Raw genomic sequence first — 21,781 nt, 5'->3', positions numbered from 1 at the left:
GACCTCCCAAAGGCCCACCACGTGCTTTGACTGTACCCCTTCCCAGCCCAGGGCTTGGCTCAGAGGTATTGTCACAAACTCTGCCATCACCGTGGCACATCGCACTTTCCGTAATGAGCATCACTTTCCCTAGGATGGGTTTGCACTGGGAACTCCCCCTCAGCAGGTAAGCAGAGCAGCCAGTCATTAGTGAGCCAGCTTTTCCAAAGCCAGGTACATGCTGGAGAGTGGGAAGCCTTGATGTATAAAAAAAAATTAATGAAAAATTATAAACCTGTGGACATGGAATAGTTCATAATGATGACAAAAAATCAGTCATTGGTAATTTTTTCATATACATGGATATTTTAAAGCAATTGATAACATGTTGGCTAAACTCAATTTTGATTGCATAATACTATACTGCCAAGGAAAGGGTTTTTATAAGGGCAACCTCAAGTTGATTGCAGTGAATGTCTTTCATCTTTCCAAGGCATCCATCCAAAATTAAGTTCCCTAAGGATACAGTAGCATATGTGTACATATACATGCATATATGGACACTATATGCATGCATACATGCAAATAGACACATTTATGTATGTCCTTGACACATATTTAATGATATCTTCACTACAGTTGAATTCTATTAGTTCAATATATATGCAAAGACTTCTCCACACAACCTCTATGGTGCTCTCTTTGATACTTTAGCCAACACTTCCATCCCTAATGTCACTGTGTTGATTAAATACCTTTTCTAAAACACTAGAAGAGAAAATACTTACTAGGCAGCCAAGTGCCTGGTTTTCTAGCCAAGTATCTTCACAAACAGGTCTTCTTCATGAATAATGTCAGGGATCTCATCTGACACCGCATTCCTCTACCGCATTCAGTCTTCCCCACCTTGTTGGCCATTAGAATTCAACATCGCAGAGCAAACCCTGCCAGTGTTAAGGGGAAAATGGAGCCCGACAGTAGTCAAAGCAGTAAGAGCAGATTTTAATCAGGAACTATTGCAATAGCTCAGTACAGAGCTGGGCTCAATTCCAAATACGGCGCAGGCGAGCGGGGACTTATAACCCACTTGTCAGTGGAGGGTGCCAGTGAATGAAAAAATACTAAGAGAAAACATCAGGGTTTGGGGGGATTCTGGCTAAACTGACCTAATAGGATCCTTGCAGAAGGTGGGCTGGGGTGACCTGCCATCATCTGGGGGACGGAGGAGGATGAGAAACCCAATCGGGAGTTGATGGTGATCAGATATTGAGGGTAGGGGATTCTGGCTGCACCAACTTAGCAGGACTTTTGATAAAATTGGGTGATGCAAAGGCATGGAAGGTCAAGAACTAGTTGGGAAGAGGGCTCATAGGGGGCTGACTAAAGTTGGGTCGGGGAGAGTGTTTGCCACCAGCACTGGGTAACGTTACCAGCTCCATTGCGCTGAGAAATGACTGTGAGGTTCACCAGGGAAACCTCTGGCGCGTTCACAAGACGCGTTCACACCTTGACCCTGCTGCTCTTGTCCTTGACCAAGATGTCTGGTTTACCTAGACCCCCGATCCTTTACCAGAGGAGAAGGGATAGTACCTGCCCAGCTTGGTTTGGGTGATTATTCAATGAAGGATATAAAAGAACGTAGCATAGGCCTGGCCATTGTGGCTCAATGGTTGAGCGTGAAACTATAAACCAAGAGGTCATTGTTTGATTCCCTGTCAGGGCACATGCCTAGGTTGTGGGCTTGGTCCCCAGTAGGGGGTGTGCAGGAGGCAACCAATCAATAATTTTCTCTCATCACTGATGTTTCTATCTTTCTCTCCATCTTCCTTCCTCTCTAAAAAATATAATTAAAATATATATATATATATATATATGGCTAATATGCTAGGTGTCCAACTGTCTTGGTAATGGCATCATGTAGCAACACGTGGCTTCCTCTCCCTAGCAACTAGCCTCCTTGCAGTTTCTTCAGCCCAGGAACACGACTTGCTTTATAGCCAGGTGGAGACATTTCACACTTTAACCAAAGGTCTGTGAAGCATTTTCCCATGCCTCAACTCATTTGATCTTCACAGAAGTTCTGGAGTAGGTAGATAGGAGACTTGTTGGAATCTTATTTTCTTTTCATTAGCCAGAAAACAGAGATTTTGAAAGCTTAGAAACTTGACCCGACTGAAAAGAAGTAAGAAATGGTGGACCTTGAAAATGACTTCAGGTTTTCTCACTGCACAGAATATAGTCAAACACTGCTGCAGTTAAATATTTCACCCCTTGTTCTCCCTGCATGAGCTATAATAATAATCTGCTTCATGTTGATATTTACTGCTGTGTTGCTGACAATTACCTGAAAGAGAAGTTGGGGTGCTTCACTGGGCTGGAAAAAAATTAGCTAAATCAGAAAGCAGGCCTAATTAAGCAAGTTTATTCTATATCTGTAAAAGGCTAAGTTGACTCGCGCATGTATGATATATATAAAGTTCTCACTGGCGCCCATCGCATGCATGTGTTTCAATCTGTCATTGTTGATCGTGAATTTGACACTTCTGTTATAGAGAAAGGATGACTAGTGATATTAAAATATTTCTTCTAATTAATTTCCTTTCAATGTGCATGAATTCGTGCACCGGGCCACTAGTAAATAATAAAAAAAAAAATGTAGCTTAGATCCTGAAATGTAGTAAATGACTGAAAAACAAAGGCTGCTTTTAAAATACTGGTATATCCCCAGTGCTCGGAAGTTCTGCTCACCTGTGCAGTGACAGATGGTTCGAACTTCTAAGAATGTCAAGTTAGAAACGGTGCTCCTCCTCCCGTCAGCTGGCAGCTCTGCCTCGGGTTGAATCTCAACACGATGAGCTGGGAATCCCATCGCATGTAATTCAACTGGGAACATTTTGGCTCTAAAATTAGCTTCACAAGGGAAGAAGCACCTGTCTCCAAGCCTTTACAAGAGTCAGGTATACGAAAGCGTGAAGAAGTCTCACTTCCCACTCAGGTGTTCTGTTTGTTTGTTTGTTTGTTTTTTGTTTTGTTTTGTTTTTTAAACATATTTTATGTATTTTTTGCAGAGAGGAAGGGAGCGGGATAGAGAGTTAGAAACATCGATGAGAGAGAAACATCGATCAGCTGCCTCCTGCACACTCCCCACTGGGGATGTGCCCGCAACCAAGGTACATGCCCTTGACCGGAATCGAACCCGGGACCCTTGAGTCCGCAGGCCAATGCTCTATCCACTGAGCCAAACCGGTTAGGGCGCCACTCAGGTGTTTTATACCTGAAACAGGTCAGACAGGAAGGACGCCTTCCGTCTTGGTTGGTAGGACTCAGTGAACAAAAATATTTTAAATCATCCAGAATCGTTGAAGATGCTGTAAGTAGAACAAAACATCCTTTGGCTCATCTGGCACTTGTGTATCTGGCAACGTGCTCCATCCAGATTCCAGAATGTGGCTGAGGACCCAACAGTGACGAGAGAAATGCAACCACGAGAGACCTCACATGTCCATTCATCCAGCATGGAGCACCCCAGCCGGTAACTGAGACTCCCGTGCGGGCCCGGAGCCTGCTCCTTTCTCTTCTAATAAGAAATCCTGGTGCCCAGTTGATGGGTGCCCAGCCCAGAGAAGACTGGAAGCAGCCCACGGGCAGAGGAGATGGGTTTGCTGGAAGCTGGCGTGGAGGCCGCGACAGCGGGGTCTGGCGCTGCGTGGAGAAGCCGGAGCTGTAACTTCAAGGCCACAACGCCCAGCCGCGCAGCCGTCTGGAACCACATCTGAGAGAGGGCAGCCGTCCCAGGTCCCGTGCCATCTCCGGAGGCTGCTCTGCGCAGCAGGACAGATGGCCCTGAGGGCTTCGGAGGTGCAGGGAGACACACAGGCCCCTGCAGGGCCTCCCTCGGTGTGCTCCCCGCGAAGGAAGGAAGCGCCCCGCAGTTAAGCAAGATGCCTGGCCTCACTGAGAAGCCGTTTGTGTACATAGACGTTTAAGGGGGAGCCTTGGTCGCCTGGAAAACCCGTCCTGTGGCCTAGGACCCCACGATGCTGAGCTGTTGGCTGGGCCCACTCAGCCTTCCCGGCTCCCGGCAGCTGTTTTCCCAGCCCGGCGTCCCAGGCCAGGCACACCTGCCACACTGACCAAACCAAACCAGCACCGCTCAGGGCCTGGGCCGTGGCTCTAACTGGTGTGGGCGATGGACCCCTCAGCCCTCAGGGCCTCCCTGTCCTAGAAGGGCACCCGGAGTGAGTGGGAAGTGACCGCCCCACTGGCCGCCAGCACTCCCGGCTCCTGGGCTCAGTGAGGGGACCGTGCGGCCTGGAGGATGGAGCTCCTGGCCGGCCAGCATGGCTCCCCCATGAGTCCCCGGACCCCTTCCCTCAGAAGGGACCTTTCTGTGGCAGCGCCTTTCTGAGGCGCTCAGACCCGCACGCCTTCAGCGATGGCCTTGCCCCCCCCCCCACCCCGCCAGCTCTCACTTCACTCTCCCCTCCCACCTGTCCAGTCTGTGGCCAGGCACCTGGGGCGCAGGAGCTGAGGCCTTTGTCAAGTGCAAAGGTCCATGTCTGCACGTGTGTCCTGATGAGTAGCGAACGAGAGGGGGAACGTGTGCAGGTGCCAAACTGGGAACAGCAGATCCGAGGCACACTTGCCCTCCCGCATGAGCGCCCCTCACTGCCGACGGCTAGCCGGTGTGACTTGGGTGATGGGCCCCCTTTCTCCGCTTCCGTCTAAAGCGGTTAACTGTGCCGGCCGCCGAGCTCAACTGTGTGTTAATGGAGAGCTCCTCAGAGCCGCACAGAGCAGACCCCGTTTATGGCCGGGAGGAGTCAGCTTCCCGTTCCCCATTTCTTTAATTGTAACTTTAATGCCTTTACATTAAAGTAACGCTTGTACACGGTATAAAAGAACAGAGTGAAAAACATCCCCTCCCACCCTCTGCTCCCCGTCCCTCCCCCGAGAGGACCGCCAGGCACGGTCGCGTGTCTGCCTTCCAGAAATGCCCGAGACCCAGGCGAGCATGTCCGCACGCACGGACACGCACTCCCATTTCATTACACACACGGGGGCGTGCATTTTGCCCATGGCTAACGCTTTTTGAAAGATGTAACGTATACTATAAATCTTTATTAGCACATTAACATAGTTAAACTGCAAATAATGTTCTATTTTATGGATGTATGTTATTCTATTGATGGATATTTAGAGAGCTTCCTACATTCTCTCTATAACCAAAAGCACTACAAGGACTTTGACTTCCATAGGCTAGATCCTCCTAGGAAGTGAGATTTGTGGGATACAAATGGACCTGCATATTATGGGGTGACAGTTATTGCCAGCTGCCCGCACAGGTTGTGTTGGTGTGTCATCCTCCCTGAGGGGGGGGTGGGGGGGGGGCCTGCGGAAACACGCCTGCATCCCCCGGAGCACGGACAACCCAGAGTGCGGAGCACCTTGTGACACCTTTCCTGGTGTTTCTTTCCCGGCCCTCATCTTCCTGGGCCCGTTTTTGCTCCTGGGTTTTAGTTCCTCCATATTGACTTGGAAAGGTTTGTCTTACATGAAGGAAATGAGCCCTCTGTCCGCTGTAAGTTTTACAAATACGTTTCACAGTCTGTCCTTTGCCTCGTGGCTTCCTCTGTTCGTTGTACTTGTCATTTTGTTAAGCTTTTGCCTGCGGAATATTTTTATTTTTGTAGTGAAACTCATCATTATTCTCCTTTATGGGAGCTCAGTTTTATGTCATAGGAATGCTTATGTTTTAGGGATATAGGAATCGTTTATGTTGTAGGAATAGGCCTTCGCTATCCCTAAATTATTTAACATAAAATAATCCTGCTATGTTTTCTTGTAGTCCTTTAACAGTTGAACTTCTCATATTGAATCTCTTGGGGTGACATGGTTAATAAGATCACGTAGGTTCCACGTGTGCATTTCTAGGATACATGATCGGTGCATTGCATTGTGTGCTATCACCCGCAGTCACAGCATCTTCCGTCACCATACACTTGGCCCCCTACCGCCTCCCACCCCAGCAGGAGAACTCCCAGCACGAGGTCTGTGTCCAGCGGGGCTCGGCCGGAGCCCACGCTGTGCTCTGAATGGCGGGCTGATGGTCCGACACTGGTCACTCATTACCCACTTCTCTCCTCTGACTTGCATGGTCTTCAGCTTTGCACCCCACCCTCTTCTGCAAAAGAAAACAAAAGTCCATAAACACCCCTGACCTGGGCGATGGAGGCTACTGCACCCTCTGGCAGCCCACGCCCCCCTCAGCGCCTGTGCCACGCGGTGGTCACGCTTGTGATGGTTGAATTGTGTCCCCCGGGTTTTTACGGTGAAGTCCTAACACCCCCCCACCACCCACCCAGGAATGTGGCCTTGTTTGGCAAAGGGGTCCCTCGGATGTGATTAGCTGAGTCACCCTGTAGGGGGCGGACCCCAACCAACGGGATGCTGTCCTCATTGAGGGGAAATGGGCACAGACATGAGAATCTTGGAAATGGAGGCTTCTCCACCCCCCCGCCCGCCCGTCGCATGGGTGTCCACGGGCATTTCTGTGCCGGGGAAGCCACATGTGCAGCCGGCTCCATCTTTCCTGCACACCTGGTTTTTCTGTGGGGCTCGCCAGGCGCTTCGGTGTGCAGTTTTGGTGATGTTCTGGGCTGCCGTCCTCCCTCTGCGAATGCACAGCTGAAGAGATTATGATGTCACTCAGGGTGGTGGTGTGAGTCAGGACGTGCTTCCTGGAGAAGCTTCCCCAGCGAAGGGAGCTGGGGGGCTCGAGCGAGAGCTGGTGAATGCAAACACCAGAGCCCTGCGTCCCCACCCGCACCCCCAGCCCTGGAAACGCATCACCTTCCCGGCAGGCTGGCCTTCGCTCTGGAACCAGCCCATCTGTAGGCGGTGGATGGGTGATCCCCAAAATATGCAGTACCTCTGAGTGCGACCTTATTGGGAAAAGGGTCGTTGCAGATATAATTAATAGCTTCAAGATGAGATCGCTGGAGAGGCCCCTACATCCTATGACAAGTGTTCTCATAAGAGACAGAAGAGGAGACAGGAAAAGGCCCCGTGACGATGGGCGCAGAGATGGAGCGATGCAGCCACAAGCCAAGGAATGTCGGGAGCCACCAGAAGCTGGAAGAGGCAGGAAGGACCCTCCCTGGAGCCCTCAGACACCTTGGCTCACACTTCTGACTCTCCGATGTCTGAGAGTAACTTCCCGTTGCTTGAAGCCACGAGGTCTGTGGCAATTCAGAGACCGTCTAAACAATATTTGTGGAGTTAAGGACCCAACAGGACAGTGGATGAGAATTCCTGAGATGCACAGGGTGCTGGGCGAGGGCACTCCCAGGGCACGGGTCCTCCCTCCCCCCCTCCACCCCCCACCCCATGCACCCCTTTCCTCGTTGGCGTGGACATCCCACTCCTTGGCTGAGTTTGCAGAGTTGGTTTCCGTCTCCTTTCACTCAGCAAGAGCTCCTCTTCCCCACTCTTCTCCCTCTGCCCGAATTCAGGCACGTCCCACTAGCAACCGTTAAAGCTGACATTCACCGAGCACTTCCTGCGCCAGGCACCCAGTGCTTTCTGTGAACTAACTCACACAATGCTTCGGATCCTCCATGATGTAGAGAACGTCGTACCTCAGTTCTATACAATGTAGATAACATTGTTCCCCCCGCCCCCCCAGTTATGTGGGTGACAGGAGGACAGGTCCAAGGGCACACCTTGTGTTAAATTATCAATCATTGCACAAAGTTGGTGGCTGTAAACAGCAAGCGTGTCTTCTCGTAGGTGGAGAACGAGGTGCTGCTGGCTGGGTGGTCCCGGCTCAGGGCCTCTGACCAGGTTGCAGATACAGCCAGGCCTGCGGGCAGCTGGGGCTGGAGGGTCCCCTCCAACGTGGGGGCTCCCTCACTGTTGGCTGGAGGCCTCGGTCCTTGTCACATGGGCCTCTCTCTCAGCTGCTTCAGTGTCCTCACAGCATGGCAGATCATTCTCCCCAAAGCCAGTGATCGGAGAAATAGAGCGAGAGCCACGGGGCCTCTAACGACCTCACCTCTGAAGCCACACAAGCGTCTGCTTCTGCTTCTTCAGTACAATAAGTCACTAAGCCAGTCCATACAGGGGGCGGGGGGCGGGGGGAGGTTGTGGTTAGGCCCCACCTCTGGAAGGGAAGATGTCCCAGCATGCAAATGGAGGAGCTGGGGTTTGGACCCCTCGGTCTGGCTCCGAAGGCACGTGCTTCATCATGAAGAGTTTGCTGGGTAACAGGGGTCTCTCAACCACGTGTGTGAAAGTCTGGGGCTAGTGGGGGACCAGCCCTTTCCGGGCCAAGCGCCCAGCCCCTGCTCACATGGGGCTTCCTGAGTGTTGCTGGGAATTGAGCAACAAGCGCGTGACCCCAGACAGAGGTTTCTAAACCCTCACGGAGAATTTCAACACTCAGGAGAGCGTCGCCCGTGTCTGTGGTTTTGCTGTTGGAGAAGCCACAGCTCTCAGCCTCCTCTTCCTGCTCCCAGAGGAGTTTCTCTCCAATAAACTCAGTGCTGACCACGTCGTTCACCCCTCAGCTCCTCAGCAGCTCCCCATTGTTGACAGAGTCAATGCACATTCCCGGGCTGTCATTGGGGGCCCTTCACAAGGCAGACCCACACACCTGTGCCCCCACTTCGCTTCAGTAACCCAGGTCTCAGTCCCAACAAACCCCTCACCAGCTGCTCCCTCTGGGTAAATGCTGGTCCCGCTGCCCAGCACTTACCCCAAGGCTCTCCTGATGAGCCCCCTCCACTCTGAGATCTTCCTGATGACCCCCAAGTTAGCCCACAGCTTCTCTCTGGTCCCACAGGGCTTTGTACAGACCATTCGACCTGCACTTAACACTTCGTATCGTGCTGTCTGGTCCCCATGAGAAGGAGGTCTCTGTGAGAGTAAGACCTGCGGGCCGGGCAGGCGGCAGGCACTCCAGGTGTTTGCTGATGAGTAGATGGATGGACAGATACATGGATGGATTGTTGGCTGGATGGGTGAATGAATGGATGGGTGGGTGAGTAAGTGAATAGGTTGATGAACAGGTGGGTGGGTGAGTATATGAGCAAGTAGATGGATGGATGGATGGATGGATGGATGGATGGATGGATGGATGGATGGATGGATAATGGTTGGGTGGATGGGTAGTTGGGTGGGTTGGTATATAGGTAGGTGGATGGATACATGGAGAGACAGCTTCTGATCTCATGGAGCTTACAACAGTCAAATAAAAACAAGATTATATATTCTGGAGAAATTTACAAAGGAAAAATGTTATGGAAAAAGTCTAGTCAGGATAAAGCTAGATGAAAACCAGAGCATACATGTTTAATACAACAGCAACAAGAGGGGAGCAGGAAGGAGGGAGAGACCAGAGGAGAAAGGAAAAGGCGCCGCTATTTTGCAGACCCAGGGCGTTGCTTTGCTTGAGGAAAGTCGGGCTGTTAGGATTGCTTTCAGGGATTTTCCCCGGGAGGATTGGAAACGAACTCTCCTGGCCAACTTGCTCTCTGGGTGGGACTCGAAGGCTGCACATGCCCAGTGGCAGCCGGATGGGGGGCAGGAGCTGCTCTCCCAGCTCGAGCTGTTGCCATGGAAAAGCCATTGTCTCTGAGCTGTGTTTACCAGAGCCCTCTCCCTCCCCGCCCCCAGGCTGCCTCGCTGCAGCCAGTGGGAGCCTGCCTCCCGCCACAGGAGGGACAGGGACGGTCCTGTAGGCAGAGGCCACAGGCCGAGGCCAGCAAGGCAGTGGGCACCGGCATCTGGAAAGAGGGGCTTGAACCAGTTATGGGAGTCTCCCCTGGACAGTGAGGGCTCCCCGCACAGGCCGGTGCCCTGTCCCCACAGCCAGCCAAGGTCTCAGGTGCCAGCACGGGGCACAGCAGAGCCACTGAGAGACCAGAAGTCCGCAGGCAGTTTCCCAGGCGTGGACCCCGTCAGCACCGCTGCTCCCTCAGACCAGACCCTCCCACCCCTCCTGCCAAGCCTTCAGGTGCCCACACTCCCCTGGGGATGCAGGTTTGGGAATCTGGGTTCTGCATTTCCCGCCAGCTCCAGGGGGCTGCCCCTGCTGGCCTGGGGACTACACTGGGGTGCAGGGTTAGGGATTGGGTTAGTGGGAGGGATAGGGTTGGGGGAGGGATAGGGTTAGGATTAGGGTTAGAGATAGGGTTAGGGTTAGGGTTAGGGCTAGGATTAGGGAGACCATCACACAGATGCACCACTCCCACAGGCATGGGTACTTGGCACATGCGCCCTAAGGATGACTAGCAGTAGGAATTTGGGGTTTAAGGGCTTAGTGACAAACTGTTGAAGGGCAAACCTCCAAACCCTCTTCCCAAACGCATGGATGTCCGCTTGCTGGCTTGAACTGCTTCCAGGAGAAGCAAAGGCTGCGCTCCCGGTGGCAGCCGCAGAGGTGGCCGGGGAGGGGGAGGGGGAGCTGTCCACTCTCGCCCCCGACCCTCTCCCGGGGTCTCAGGCTAAGGCAGAGCGGAGCACCGGGACCCAGGCAGCCTCCCCTCCCAACCCGGGTCCCAGGGAAAAAATGAGGAGCGGCCCCTCCCCGAGGTGCCGGGACCGAGGACCCGCGAGGCAGCTGAGCGCCATCGAGGCCCCTTCCCTCCAGGCGCCCGCGAGGACATCCCGGTGACAGCGGAGCTCCTCCCAGCGGGTGCGCAGCGACCAGGAGGCAGCTGGGCGGTCGGGTCCCTGAAACCAGGCGAGCGCGGGCGCCACCTGCTGGTGCCGCGGCCACACAGCAGCCCGAGCCGGCCGCGCGCCGTGCCTGGCCGGGCAGTTTCTAAACCCAGTGCGGTGGCCGGCGGCTGAACACCCGCCAAGTTTATTCCGTCCTCCCGGCCTCCCCCGGGTCTCACCTGGGTGGCACGCGTGTCTCCCAGGCGTGGCCAGCATCTCGGAAAGTCAGAGAGAGGAAACGGACTTTGGGGATTTCACTGACCGTTCGTTCAAAGGTGCCGGAGCCCCTGCTATTGAGACACGGATCATGGTCCGCAGCTCAAGAGCTCGGTCCACGGGGGGCGCTCAGAACGCGGTGGGAGGTGCGGCTGCGCTAGGGCCCGGGACCCCCCCACCCCACCCCCGGCAGCTCCCAGCTGAGCCCGCTGGGGGGCTGGCCTGAGGCTCCGGGCGGGTTTTGCTCTGAGCTGGGGGCGGGAGGCGGGGGGGCGGGGCGTGGAGGGTGAAGCAGGGGGTGATGAGATGCAATGTGCAGTTTTACAGGATCGTCTGGCTGGCACATGGGCGAGGAGGACCTAGGTCCAGGTTTGCCTGGGACGGAGGAGCTCCCCGTGTGGTGGGACATCTGTCCCCAACCTGGGCCGGAGCCCGCGCAGCTTGGAAGAGTGGGTCCGCCTGGGGCCCGCAGGCCGCAGGGCTGCGGGGGGGGGGGGGGTTAGGCGGGAAGAGGGGGGCGTAGGCTGGGCCGGAGCTGGGAACCCCACAGCCGCTCCTGGGCAGGTACCGGGCTGGTGGGCCCCCCTCGGCCACACTCCAGAACAGCCGGTTTCTTCGCTGTCTCCGTGGCCCCTGGCGAGGAGGGAGGGAGCCCCGTGGGTGGAATATGTTCTCATCACCAGAGGGGAACCGCAGGCTGAAAGTCACACCCGGAGAGCGATGGGAAACCCTGCTCTCCAGCCACCGTCTCTCCCGAGGCTCCTCCTCCCCCCTCCCCGCCCCCCCATGTCTCTCCTGCAGCCGGGACAGGTCCCAGCAGAGCCTCTTCTGCCTCCGCTAACCCACCTGGCAAACTCCTGTTCATCCTTCTAAGCCCAGCCCCTCTTTCCTGAAGTCCTTCCTGCCTCACTCCCAGCCAGCGAACCCCTCCTGCTCTCTGCCCGCTCTAACCCCCAACAACCTCTAAACCCAAACACGCCGTCTCTCTGGCTGCCATGCGCACCCGTGTCTGGTCCTCCCAACGGCCCGCGCCCAGAGCAGCATCCAGTCCACACGTGTGTGTGATGAGTGAGTGGGTCCGACCACACAGACACACAGACACACAGACACACAGGCACACAGGCACAGACACACTGACACACAGGCACACAGGCACACAGACACACAGACACACAGACACACAGGCACAGACACACAGACACACAGGCACACAGGCACAGGCACACAGGCACACAGACACACAGACACACAGACACACAGGCACAGACACACAGACACACAGGCACACAGGCACAGGCACACAGGCACACAGGCACACAGGCACACAGACACACAGACACACAGGCACACAGACGCTCAGGCACACAGGCACACAGGCACACAGACACACAGGCACACAGGCACACAGACACACAGGCACACAGGCACACAGGCACAGACACACAGGCACACAGGCACACAGGCACACAGGCACACAGACACACAGGCACACAGGCACACAGGCACAGGCACACAGGCACACAGGCACACAGGCACACAGACACATAGACATACACACGGACACACAGGCACACAGACACACAGGCACACAGGCACACAGGCACACAGACACACAGGCACACAGACACACAGGCACACAGGCACACAGGCACACAGGCACACAGACGCACAGGCACACAGACACACAGGCACACAGGCACAGACACACAGGCACACAGGCACACAGGCACACAGGCACACAGACACACAGGCACACAGACGCACAGGCACACAGACACACAGGCACACAGACACACAGACACACACACGGACACACAGACACACAGATACAGACACACAGACACACAGGCACACAGGCACAGACACACAGGCACACAGGCACACAGGCACACAGACACACAGGCACACAGGCACACAGGCACACAGGCACACAGGCACAGGCACACAGGCACACAGGCACACAGACACATAGACATACACACGGACACACAGGCACACAGGCACACAGGCACACAGGCACAGACACACAGGCACACAGGCACACAGACACACAGACACACAGACATACACACGGACACACAGGCACACAGGCACAGACACACAGACACACAGACACACAGGCACACAGGCACACAGACACACAGACACACAGACATACACACGGACACACAGGCACACAGACACACAGACACACAGGCACACAGGCACATAGGCACAGACACGCAGACACACATACACACAGACACACAGACACGCAGACACACAGGCACACAGGCACAGGCACACAGGCACACAGGCACACAGGCACACAGGCACACAGACACACAGACACACAGGCACACAGACACACAGACACACAGACATACACACGGACACACAGGCACACAGACACACAGGCACACAGGCACAGACACACAGACACAGAGGCACACAGACACACAGACACACAGACATACACACGGACACACAGGCACACAGACACACAGGCACACAGGCACAGACACACAGGCACACAGGCACACAGGCACAGACAGACACACAGACACGGACACACAGACACACAGGCCCTGGCCCTGCCCCCGAGGGGACGGCTGGTGGGGAGAGGGACTTGGGCGCGTTCGGGCTCCTCCTGTGCGGAGGGAGGGAGGAGTGTGTGTCTGGAGCGGGAGCAGCATTCCGTGGCGGGAACGCAATGCTTGGGGAGCGGCGCGGAGAGAGGCCTGGGGGCCGGAGGGGCCGGGTGGGCGGTCTGGGCTGGTGACGCTGCCTCTGTTTCCCCACCTGCACCCGGAGGGGGCGGCCCCCGAGGTCCCTGCGGCCCCGAGGAGGGGGGTCCTGCGCCAGCGAGAATGTTTCGGGCTCAGCATCTCGGGTTCGCGTCCCGGGGCGCCCCGTGAACGAGCACAGTATTCGGGTGCGTTTTTTCCTTTCCATCCATTCTGCGGGCAAAGCAAGAAGTCTCTCCCCGCCGCCCCTCCCAGGGCCTCCAGGCCGCCTAGCACCCTCCTCCTCGCCGCACATTCTGGCAGATGGAGAGCTTTCCACAGACCGTCGGTCGGCGCCCATGTCGGGCTGCGCGCGAAGGCATTCGCAGGAGACCTCGGTGTTCTGGGTTTTCTGGGTTTTCTCGGTTTTTCGGGTTTTCTCGGTTTCCCCTCCGAACTAACTGCAGTCCCGCTTGTCTCCAGGGACCCGCCGCTGCCTCCTCCTCCACTCGCCCTGCGCTCCTGCCATGCGCGCTGCTCTGGCCTCACTTGTATTTTCCACTTCATCCCTGACACGCGGGTCTCGGTCACGCGTGGCCGCTGGGACATGAGCTAGGGGGTCTGCAGTGTAGACTCTAAGCCCCGGTCCCCACAGCAGTGTGTCCGGGATCCTAGAGGAGCGAGCAGCGCGGTGATGGCCACAGAGGAGGGCAGGGGGGGAGTGAGGATTTTCTCAATGCATCTGGTTATGCTGCCTTCATTGCTGAACCATTTAAACCCTCCAGTGAAATACAGATAGGGACCTGAACCTGGCTGGGTCTGAAGTGGATACCGTGGCCACCTGCAAGAACCACAAAGGAAGTAACTCGGACACGGGGCTCTGGGGATCCCACCTCCGGGGGATGCGCTAAGATTAGGAAGAGCTGCCCAGGCGTTTGGAATTTGACCTCATCGGCCTGCGGTTGATCACGTCAAAAGGACAGAGAGCAGCCGCGTCATCAGCAAAGGCGGTTCCAGATCAGACGAGGGGGCGGCTGCTGCCGCTCTCCTTCTGGGAGAGCCTCGAGGACTTTCAAAGGAAAGTGGGTTTTATGGACCAAAAGGAAGAAATCTGAAGGCAGTCTTTGACGGATGGGTGTTCTGTCAGAATAGAGTTTTCGGAAGCGGGAAGCTTCCTGATTGGCCGTCAGGTGCATCTGACAGTCCTGGTTGGCCCGCTCTCGCCTGGCCCGTTCGGGGGCTTTCCGGGCTGGGGGAGTCACATGGGTTTCCCTGTGCCAACCTAACCAGCATCTGCTCCTTCCTGTGAGACCCAAGTCCGGCGTAGCAAGTCCCCAGTAGGGTGCTGGACGTGGCCATCCCCACACTGCCGTGTGTGCCTCTGGGGTAGAGCCAGTGAGACATCTTCGGAGTGTGGGGAGCCGGGAGCTCACCGCTGGGGAAGCGCGACACAGGCACCGCACGGGAGAGCTGGGAAGAACCCTGGGGTTTGCGGTTGGACTGGAGACTCTCCCTGATTTTGCTAAAAAGGGATGGAGGTGGCTTGGTGTCTCCAAGCAACTTCCTAGAGAGCAGTGCCCCAGATTTGGTCAAGAATAAACACACTTGTGCAGAAGACAAGAAAAAAAATGCACAGGCTTAGAAGGAGAGCTGGTAGAACACAAGGGCGGGGGGGGGGACCGGGGATCGGCAATGGTGGGCAGGCGTGGTGGGCAGCCAAGGTCCGACCCCAGGGCAGCTGCTTGGCCCCGCTGCTTCGTCCGCGCCCCATTTTATCTTGTAGAATGTAAGTGGGGGCACTTCCCGGAGCTATAAAGATCCTCATGAACACATGGTCCCTGTCTTCGAAAACAAAGCTAATCGTGTGCTGATGGGGGGCCCGGCTGTGGAGCCCGACTCACTAAACCAGAGCCTTGGGTCCGCTCTCACTGGGGTTAGTCGGCTGCGTTGGCATCACAGCCCACAGCCTGGGTGGCTTCACCAACAGAGATGTATTTTCTCACCGTTCTTGAAGCCAGAGGCCCCAAGATCAAGGTGCCGGCAGGGGTGGTGTCTGGGGGAGCCTCTCTGCTTGGCTTGCAGACAGCCGCCCTCTCGCTGCGTCCTCACCTAGCCTCACCTGTGCACACAGGACAGAGCTCTCAGGGTCGCTCCTCTTACAAGGACACCAGTCCTGTTGGATTAGGGCTCCGCCTTCTGACCTCATTTGACCTTAGATTCCTCCCCCAAGTTCCTGTTTCCACGTACAGCCACGTCAGGGGGTTGGGGCTTAGACATACGAATGTTGAAGGCACACAGTTCAGTCCATAACGCTGTGTGACCCAGGATAGTTAACTAACCTCCCTGGGCGTTAGTTTGCTCCTGTGCAAAATAGATGTATCGGCACCACCAGAGAGGGCTGTGGTAAGGATGTGATGGCCCAGGCACGGAGAGCATTTGGCACCTGGCATACAATGCACACTGGTCAAGGGTGCTTGTGACTTAATTCAATACCTGATTTGTGAATTCATCAACGACTTGGCGAGAGTAGAATTAGGAGCACGCATGTAGATGCCTTTTTAGAATTTCAACTTGTTCTTTCGAAGCTAGTGGTGAGTCCCACTGGCCCGCCAATGTGTGGGCCCCAGAAGGAGCAGCAGCGCTCCCTGGCGGCGGCGTGCACCTGGGCCAAGGAGGCTCTCGGGGGTGAGTGAGGAGCGGGCTGCACTGACCTGCTGGAGGGGAGCGTTCTTCCAGGACCGCAGAGATGGCAGCACCGCCCCTCCCTGTCACCGGCCACCCGGGTTCTCCCACACGGACCCTCCGAGGCACAGTGTGCGGCACTTTCTTACCGCACTAACCCAGGGCTGCTCTTCCTGAGCGTGAGGACCAAGAGTGAAGGAGGGGCGCGTCCTGCAGCCTGGCGCTTGCAGTGAAAACTCTCGCCCTGGCCGGTGTGGCTCGGGGGACAGAGCATCGGCCTGTGGACCAAAGGATCCCGGGTCAAGGGCTCCTCATCAGCCCGGGCCCTGGTCAGGGCTGGTGCAGGAGGCAGCCAATCGATGTGTTTCTCTCACACTGATGTTTCTCTCCGTCTTTCCCTCTCTCTTCTACTCTCCCTAAAAAAAAAATCTATAGTAATAAAAGTGTAATATGCTAATTAGACTGGACAAGCTTACAGATGACCTTCTGGACGAAGCCAGGGCTGCGAGGGAAGCCTGGATTCCAGGTGCCAGAGGGAAGCCAGTGCCCGCACCTGGGGGAAGGAAGGCCTACTCTTGCACGAATTTCGTGCATCGGGCCTCTAGTAAATAAATAAAAATTAAAAACATTAAAAAAAAAAAATAAGCCCAGGGCATCTTCAGTGCAGTCCTGGGGTCTGAATACTGGCAACAGATAAATGTCACAGGACGCTAGGGGGGAGGGGCCCACCCCTTTCATTTTGCTGGTTCAGATTCTCGGAAATGTTGATCCTTTGTCTACCTGCTGAGCAACTCCTCCGGCCTTCGCAAGGGGGACGGAGGCTCTCTCTGAGGAGGCTTCGTGGCACCGGCATTCGGCATAATGTCTCCCACCTGATGTGCTGCTGTGAATCTAAACATGGGCTCGGCCTGCTGAGTCCCTGGCGTGTGGGCCTGGCCCGAGGCTGCTCGGTGCCTGTTCCAGATCCCTTCGCTGCCTCCATGGCTTTCCCGGCTCCGCGGTGGGGCCGTGGGAGCGGGGCCTACGCAGCTAATGGAGAAGTCGGCCCTGAAGGAACGACCGAATGGACGCCGCCGTGTCCCAAGTAGTTTTGCAGAGATGGCGGGGAAAGCGCGCCAACGGCATTCCCTGTATTTTACACCAAGCCTCGGGAGACGGGTGGCGTTGCCCTCAGTCTGTCATTTCGCACTTAAAAAGCAGCTGCTCCTGGCTCAGGTCCCGGTAGGACTTAGGCACAGTTGGGGTGGGGGAGGTCAGAGTCATGACCCCAGGGCTCTCCCAGAGCACATGAGTGTGCACCTGTGTGCACGGGCCCCTGTGTGCATGAACACCTGTGTGCACGGGCTGCTGTGTGCATGAACACCTGTGTGTACGGGCCCCTGTGTGCACGGGCCCCTGTGTGCATGGACACCTGTGTGCATGGGCCCCTTGTGCACGGGCCCCTGGGCCTGTGTGTTTGTGTGTGACCTGGTGGGCAAGTGTAGCTTGATGAGAGCCAGACTCTCACATTGCTCCCCTGAGCGCCTCCAGGAGGCTTGGACTCCCCAGCACACACACGCTCTTGTGCATGCTAGCGTGTGTCTACAACATGGACAGCACCTCCATCGTTGTGACACCCTGTGCAGGTCACAGTCGGAACAGCCGCAGGCAGCAGCCCCGCCCAGCTCCCCGAGGGCCCCTGGGGACAGAGCCCGCACTCACACTAAAGCCCCCGCTCTTCCCTCTGCAGGGATGACGTGCCAAGCTCGGAGCTCCTACGTCACCAGCGAGATCCTGTGGGGCTACCGGTTCACCCCGGTCCTGACACTGGAGGACGGGTTCTACGAAGTCGACTACAACAGCTTCCACGAGACCTATGAGACCAGCACCCCCTCCCTCAGTGCCAAAGAGCTGGCTGAGCTGGCCAGCAGGGCAGAGCTGCCCCTCAGCTGGTCTGTGTCCAGCAAACTCAACCAACATGCGGAACTGGAGACCGAAGAGGAAGAAAAGAACCTCGAGGAGCAAACAGAAAGGAATGGTGATGTGGCCAACCTCGAGAACGAGTCCAAAGTGTAGTCCCCCGGCCGGGCCTCTCCTCCCCAACCTTTCCCCAGGCCAGCCGCCCCTTCTCCTGTCCCCACAACCTGTCCCCTGGCCAGGCCACCCCTTCCCCTGTCCCCCCAACCTCTCCTTGTCTCTCATCCTCCTGCTTTCTGCCTCTCTTACTTTGTTCTTTCTTTATTTGTATTTAATGTTGGCATTACCAGAAAACAAATCTTCAAGGTGTAAAATCTCTGCCTGCCCTCCCTCAGTTACTCCGATTGCAGAGGTAGACACAGATCTGGTTATGGTGTAAGGTGCCCTCATTGATGGCCCAAGCCTGTCTCCTCCCTAAATTCCACACATCGGACTCCTAGAGATTTAAGCTACTTCCCTGCATGTGCTGTACAAGACCAGATCAGTCACAGGAGTGTGGGGAACACGTGACCTGGGATACACATTAGGCCCAGTGCCTGTTCATTCCTGCAGCGAGACACGGAGGGTAGCCCTCACTTTCCTAGATCCCCACACATTTCATCTCCAGGGCAGGTGCTTGCCCCCCAAGGGCATCACAGGTGTAGGACCCAGGTGAGGCAAAGACAAAACACTGTACATATATATGCCTTATGTAAGTATTTCCTTTGGCAGTTAACAAAACCCAGCATGTACAAAAGTACTGTAGAACACAACTTCTAAATAATGTATATAGATATATAATTAGTGCAGGTTTCGATATATAACTTTAGAAATAAGACGAAAGAAACAAGATTCTCACTGTACAGTAGGCATTTCCGTTCCCATGTCTTTTTCTGAATTGCTTTGGTCCCACTGACTGCTGGCCCTTTAGTGCATGGCCTTTGTTCTGTGTCCCAGATTGGCAGCCCGTTCAGGTCCCTCACTGTTCCCTCACTGATCCTTTCGTTGAATCTAATAAGCCATAGGTCTGGGGGGAGTTGGGAGGTCCAGCAGATGGCAAAACGCACCACCAATACACTGATATACTGTGAAATGTTTACAAACTGAGGCCTCTCGTTTAAGACAACCAGGGCCTCACTGACCAGCCTGGGGAAGAATTCCCCGAGGACATTCTCGGGCTTGTCACCAATGGCATGTTCGTGCTTTTCACACGAGCGCTCACCCTTCGTAGTTTGGGACACTCTTCTGCAAAACCACTGATTCTCCAGCGGTTCCATTCCGTAGTCACGAGAAACTACAGACTTCTACAGGGAGACATGGCAGGTGAGCAGAAGATGGTTGGGTCTGGAGTCACAAACTTCATAAAGGCTCGTAGTGTCACTGACCTCACACACTGACTTTATCCTGCACTCGTTCCTGACCCGGGGGCTTATCCATCGGCTTCTGGCATTGTTATTTATTCTATTCTTTTATTGTTATGAAATGACCAGAGTTCAACATTCAAAGATTACACCAACAATCTTGGTGACTACGAAATCTCTCAAAAGTATGCCACAGGTTAGAAATCAAATCCAAAGTGTCTCCCAAGCAAAAGAAAACAAAAAACTGCAGCCTTAATTCATTTCAATCTGCAAAGATAAATGTAGACATAGGAAGAAAAAGAGGAGAGAAGGAAGGAAAGAATGGAGGGAGAGCTAAAAGGGAGGGTGGTATTTTGTACTGAAAACCTAAATTTCAATATAAAAATTTTTTTTCAAGTAAAAAAAAGAGAATCTTACATGAAAACGTCAAGGGCAGGTGGAAATCTTGCACTGTGAAGATCTTTCACATTAATTTTACTCTTTTAAACTGTTTGTCCCCTAACGCAGTCGCCCATCATCAATATCCACTGACTGGATGCGAGCTCATTGTCAGCTCCCACAGCTGTGCTCAGTTTGAGGCTCTGCACCGTGGAAGTCCAAGACCTCACACTAGCCGTCCCTCCCGTTGACCTGCTCTCCCGCACCAGATCACCCAGCCTTCCCATAGGGGAGGGACCTTGTCTACTAACACGCGTGTGTGGGAGATGAGGAAAGCGGCTCCTCCGTCTGTCACGGGCCTCTCTGCTCCCATTTCCAAGACTTTGCATCAGGACAACTGCTTCTTGGCACTGACTTCCTGGAGAACAAACCTGTTGGCCATAGCCCCTTCCTGTTTGCCAACATCTCACTCTGCGTTGAATATCTGTTGAGTCGTTTATTCTTTCCACACCCTGAGGAGGAGGTTGCAGGCAAAGAGGAGGAGGGAGCCCCACACGCTTCCTGCCAGGCTGTGGGAGGAACTGTGGCCTTTCCTCCACGTACGTACATACGTACGTAGCCTTATACAGGGCGCTCTTGACTCGTGGGCGCTCACCCTGCAGCACCCCCAGAGCTGCAGGGCGTGGCCTGGTAGCACAAAGCGAAATCGAGCAGGGGTTGCAAAAAGTCTGCTAATTTAGCTCTTGAAGACTCACTGGGCCTTTTTAAAAACAGTTACTAAGGCTTAAAGGACCACACACGCCCTGTTGTCTGGTGGGAACAGCAGCTCGGGGCCCGTTAGCACAACTGAACAAAGAGCCTGACAGCCCTTGGTCACGCACATGGCGGTCGGTTCTGTAGCGGTGACAGGGCCCCTGGGGTGAGGCCCTCCCTATTCCCACTGTCTTTGGTGTCCATGTAGTTGGAGACAGAACATGAACCAAATCTCGTTTTTGTAACGTGAGCCTCTGAGTCTCTCAATGAGGATGTTCCAGGAGACCCTTTTACTAGAATGTCCCGCGCAAACATGTCTATTTTTCTACAATTATTGATAACAGTTTAACGGTGTATTTTGTGTCAACTGTTATAACTTGGAACGGAAAGAAGCTCATTAAGACTGAATTTTCTAAGCAGCAAGTACTGAATGGTGTTTTTCCATTAAGACAGTTCCACAAAGATGCCCCCACGATTTCCAGTCTCCACACTCCGTATCCAGACCCCCTTCCCTCAGCCACTTTGTTAGCAAACCAAGTGCGATGAAAATAAATAAGCCTATTTTAATGCAACAGCACCCAGAAGGAATAAGAATCACTCTCGATTGGTATTGTGGTGTCTGGTTGGTGTATTGGAGTCTCTTTTCCATAAAACCATGGGGGGTCCATTCGCTGGAGAAGCACTTTGAGCCGAAGGTGGCGCTTTGCTCCAGTTGACCCCGATCTGGAGAAAAGCGCGGATTCACCCCAGGACGCTGAGACCCTCAGACTCTCACTCCCGCCCGCCCCAGCGGCGTTCCCACTGACAGAGCCCTCTTCACCTGTGTCCACTTCGTGTAGCTGCAGTTGTTTGTGTCTCGGGTGTCCCCTGGCAATGAGCACATCTGGGTAATGCCGGGTCATCGCTTTGCTGTTCCTTGGAAACCGGGCATCCCAGCCACTGGTCCAGGAGAAGGTGCCCTGTGCCCACCCCTCCTCCATCCGTCCCTCTCCTGTGCTCTTTCCTCCAGTCCCAGATCCGTTCCCGTAGTTCAGTCACTCGTGTTTC

The 21,781-nt window shown here is 54.8% G+C and overlaps 1 protein-coding gene across 1 annotated transcript in view; it reads left to right on the top strand.

Annotated features, from left to right (window-relative positions):
* KCNJ6 (potassium inwardly rectifying channel subfamily J member 6) overlaps positions 1–18,628 on the top strand; it is a 163,802-nt gene extending 145,174 nt beyond the window's left edge. The window contains exon 4 of the mRNA XM_059686468.1: positions 18,037–18,628. Within this exon, the coding sequence (XP_059542451.1) occupies positions 18,037–18,362 (326 nt within the window). The 3' untranslated portion in view covers positions 18,363–18,628. The remainder of the gene's footprint in view (positions 1–18,036) is intronic.
* The last annotated feature ends 3,153 nt before the right edge of the window (positions 18,629–21,781 follow it).

This window comes from Myotis daubentonii, chromosome 3, assembly GCF_963259705.1.
Source record: "Myotis daubentonii chromosome 3, mMyoDau2.1, whole genome shotgun sequence".
Lineage (NCBI taxonomy): Eukaryota > Metazoa > Chordata > Mammalia > Chiroptera > Vespertilionidae > Myotis > Myotis daubentonii.
This window is presented reverse-complemented; position numbering and strand designations above follow the sequence as displayed.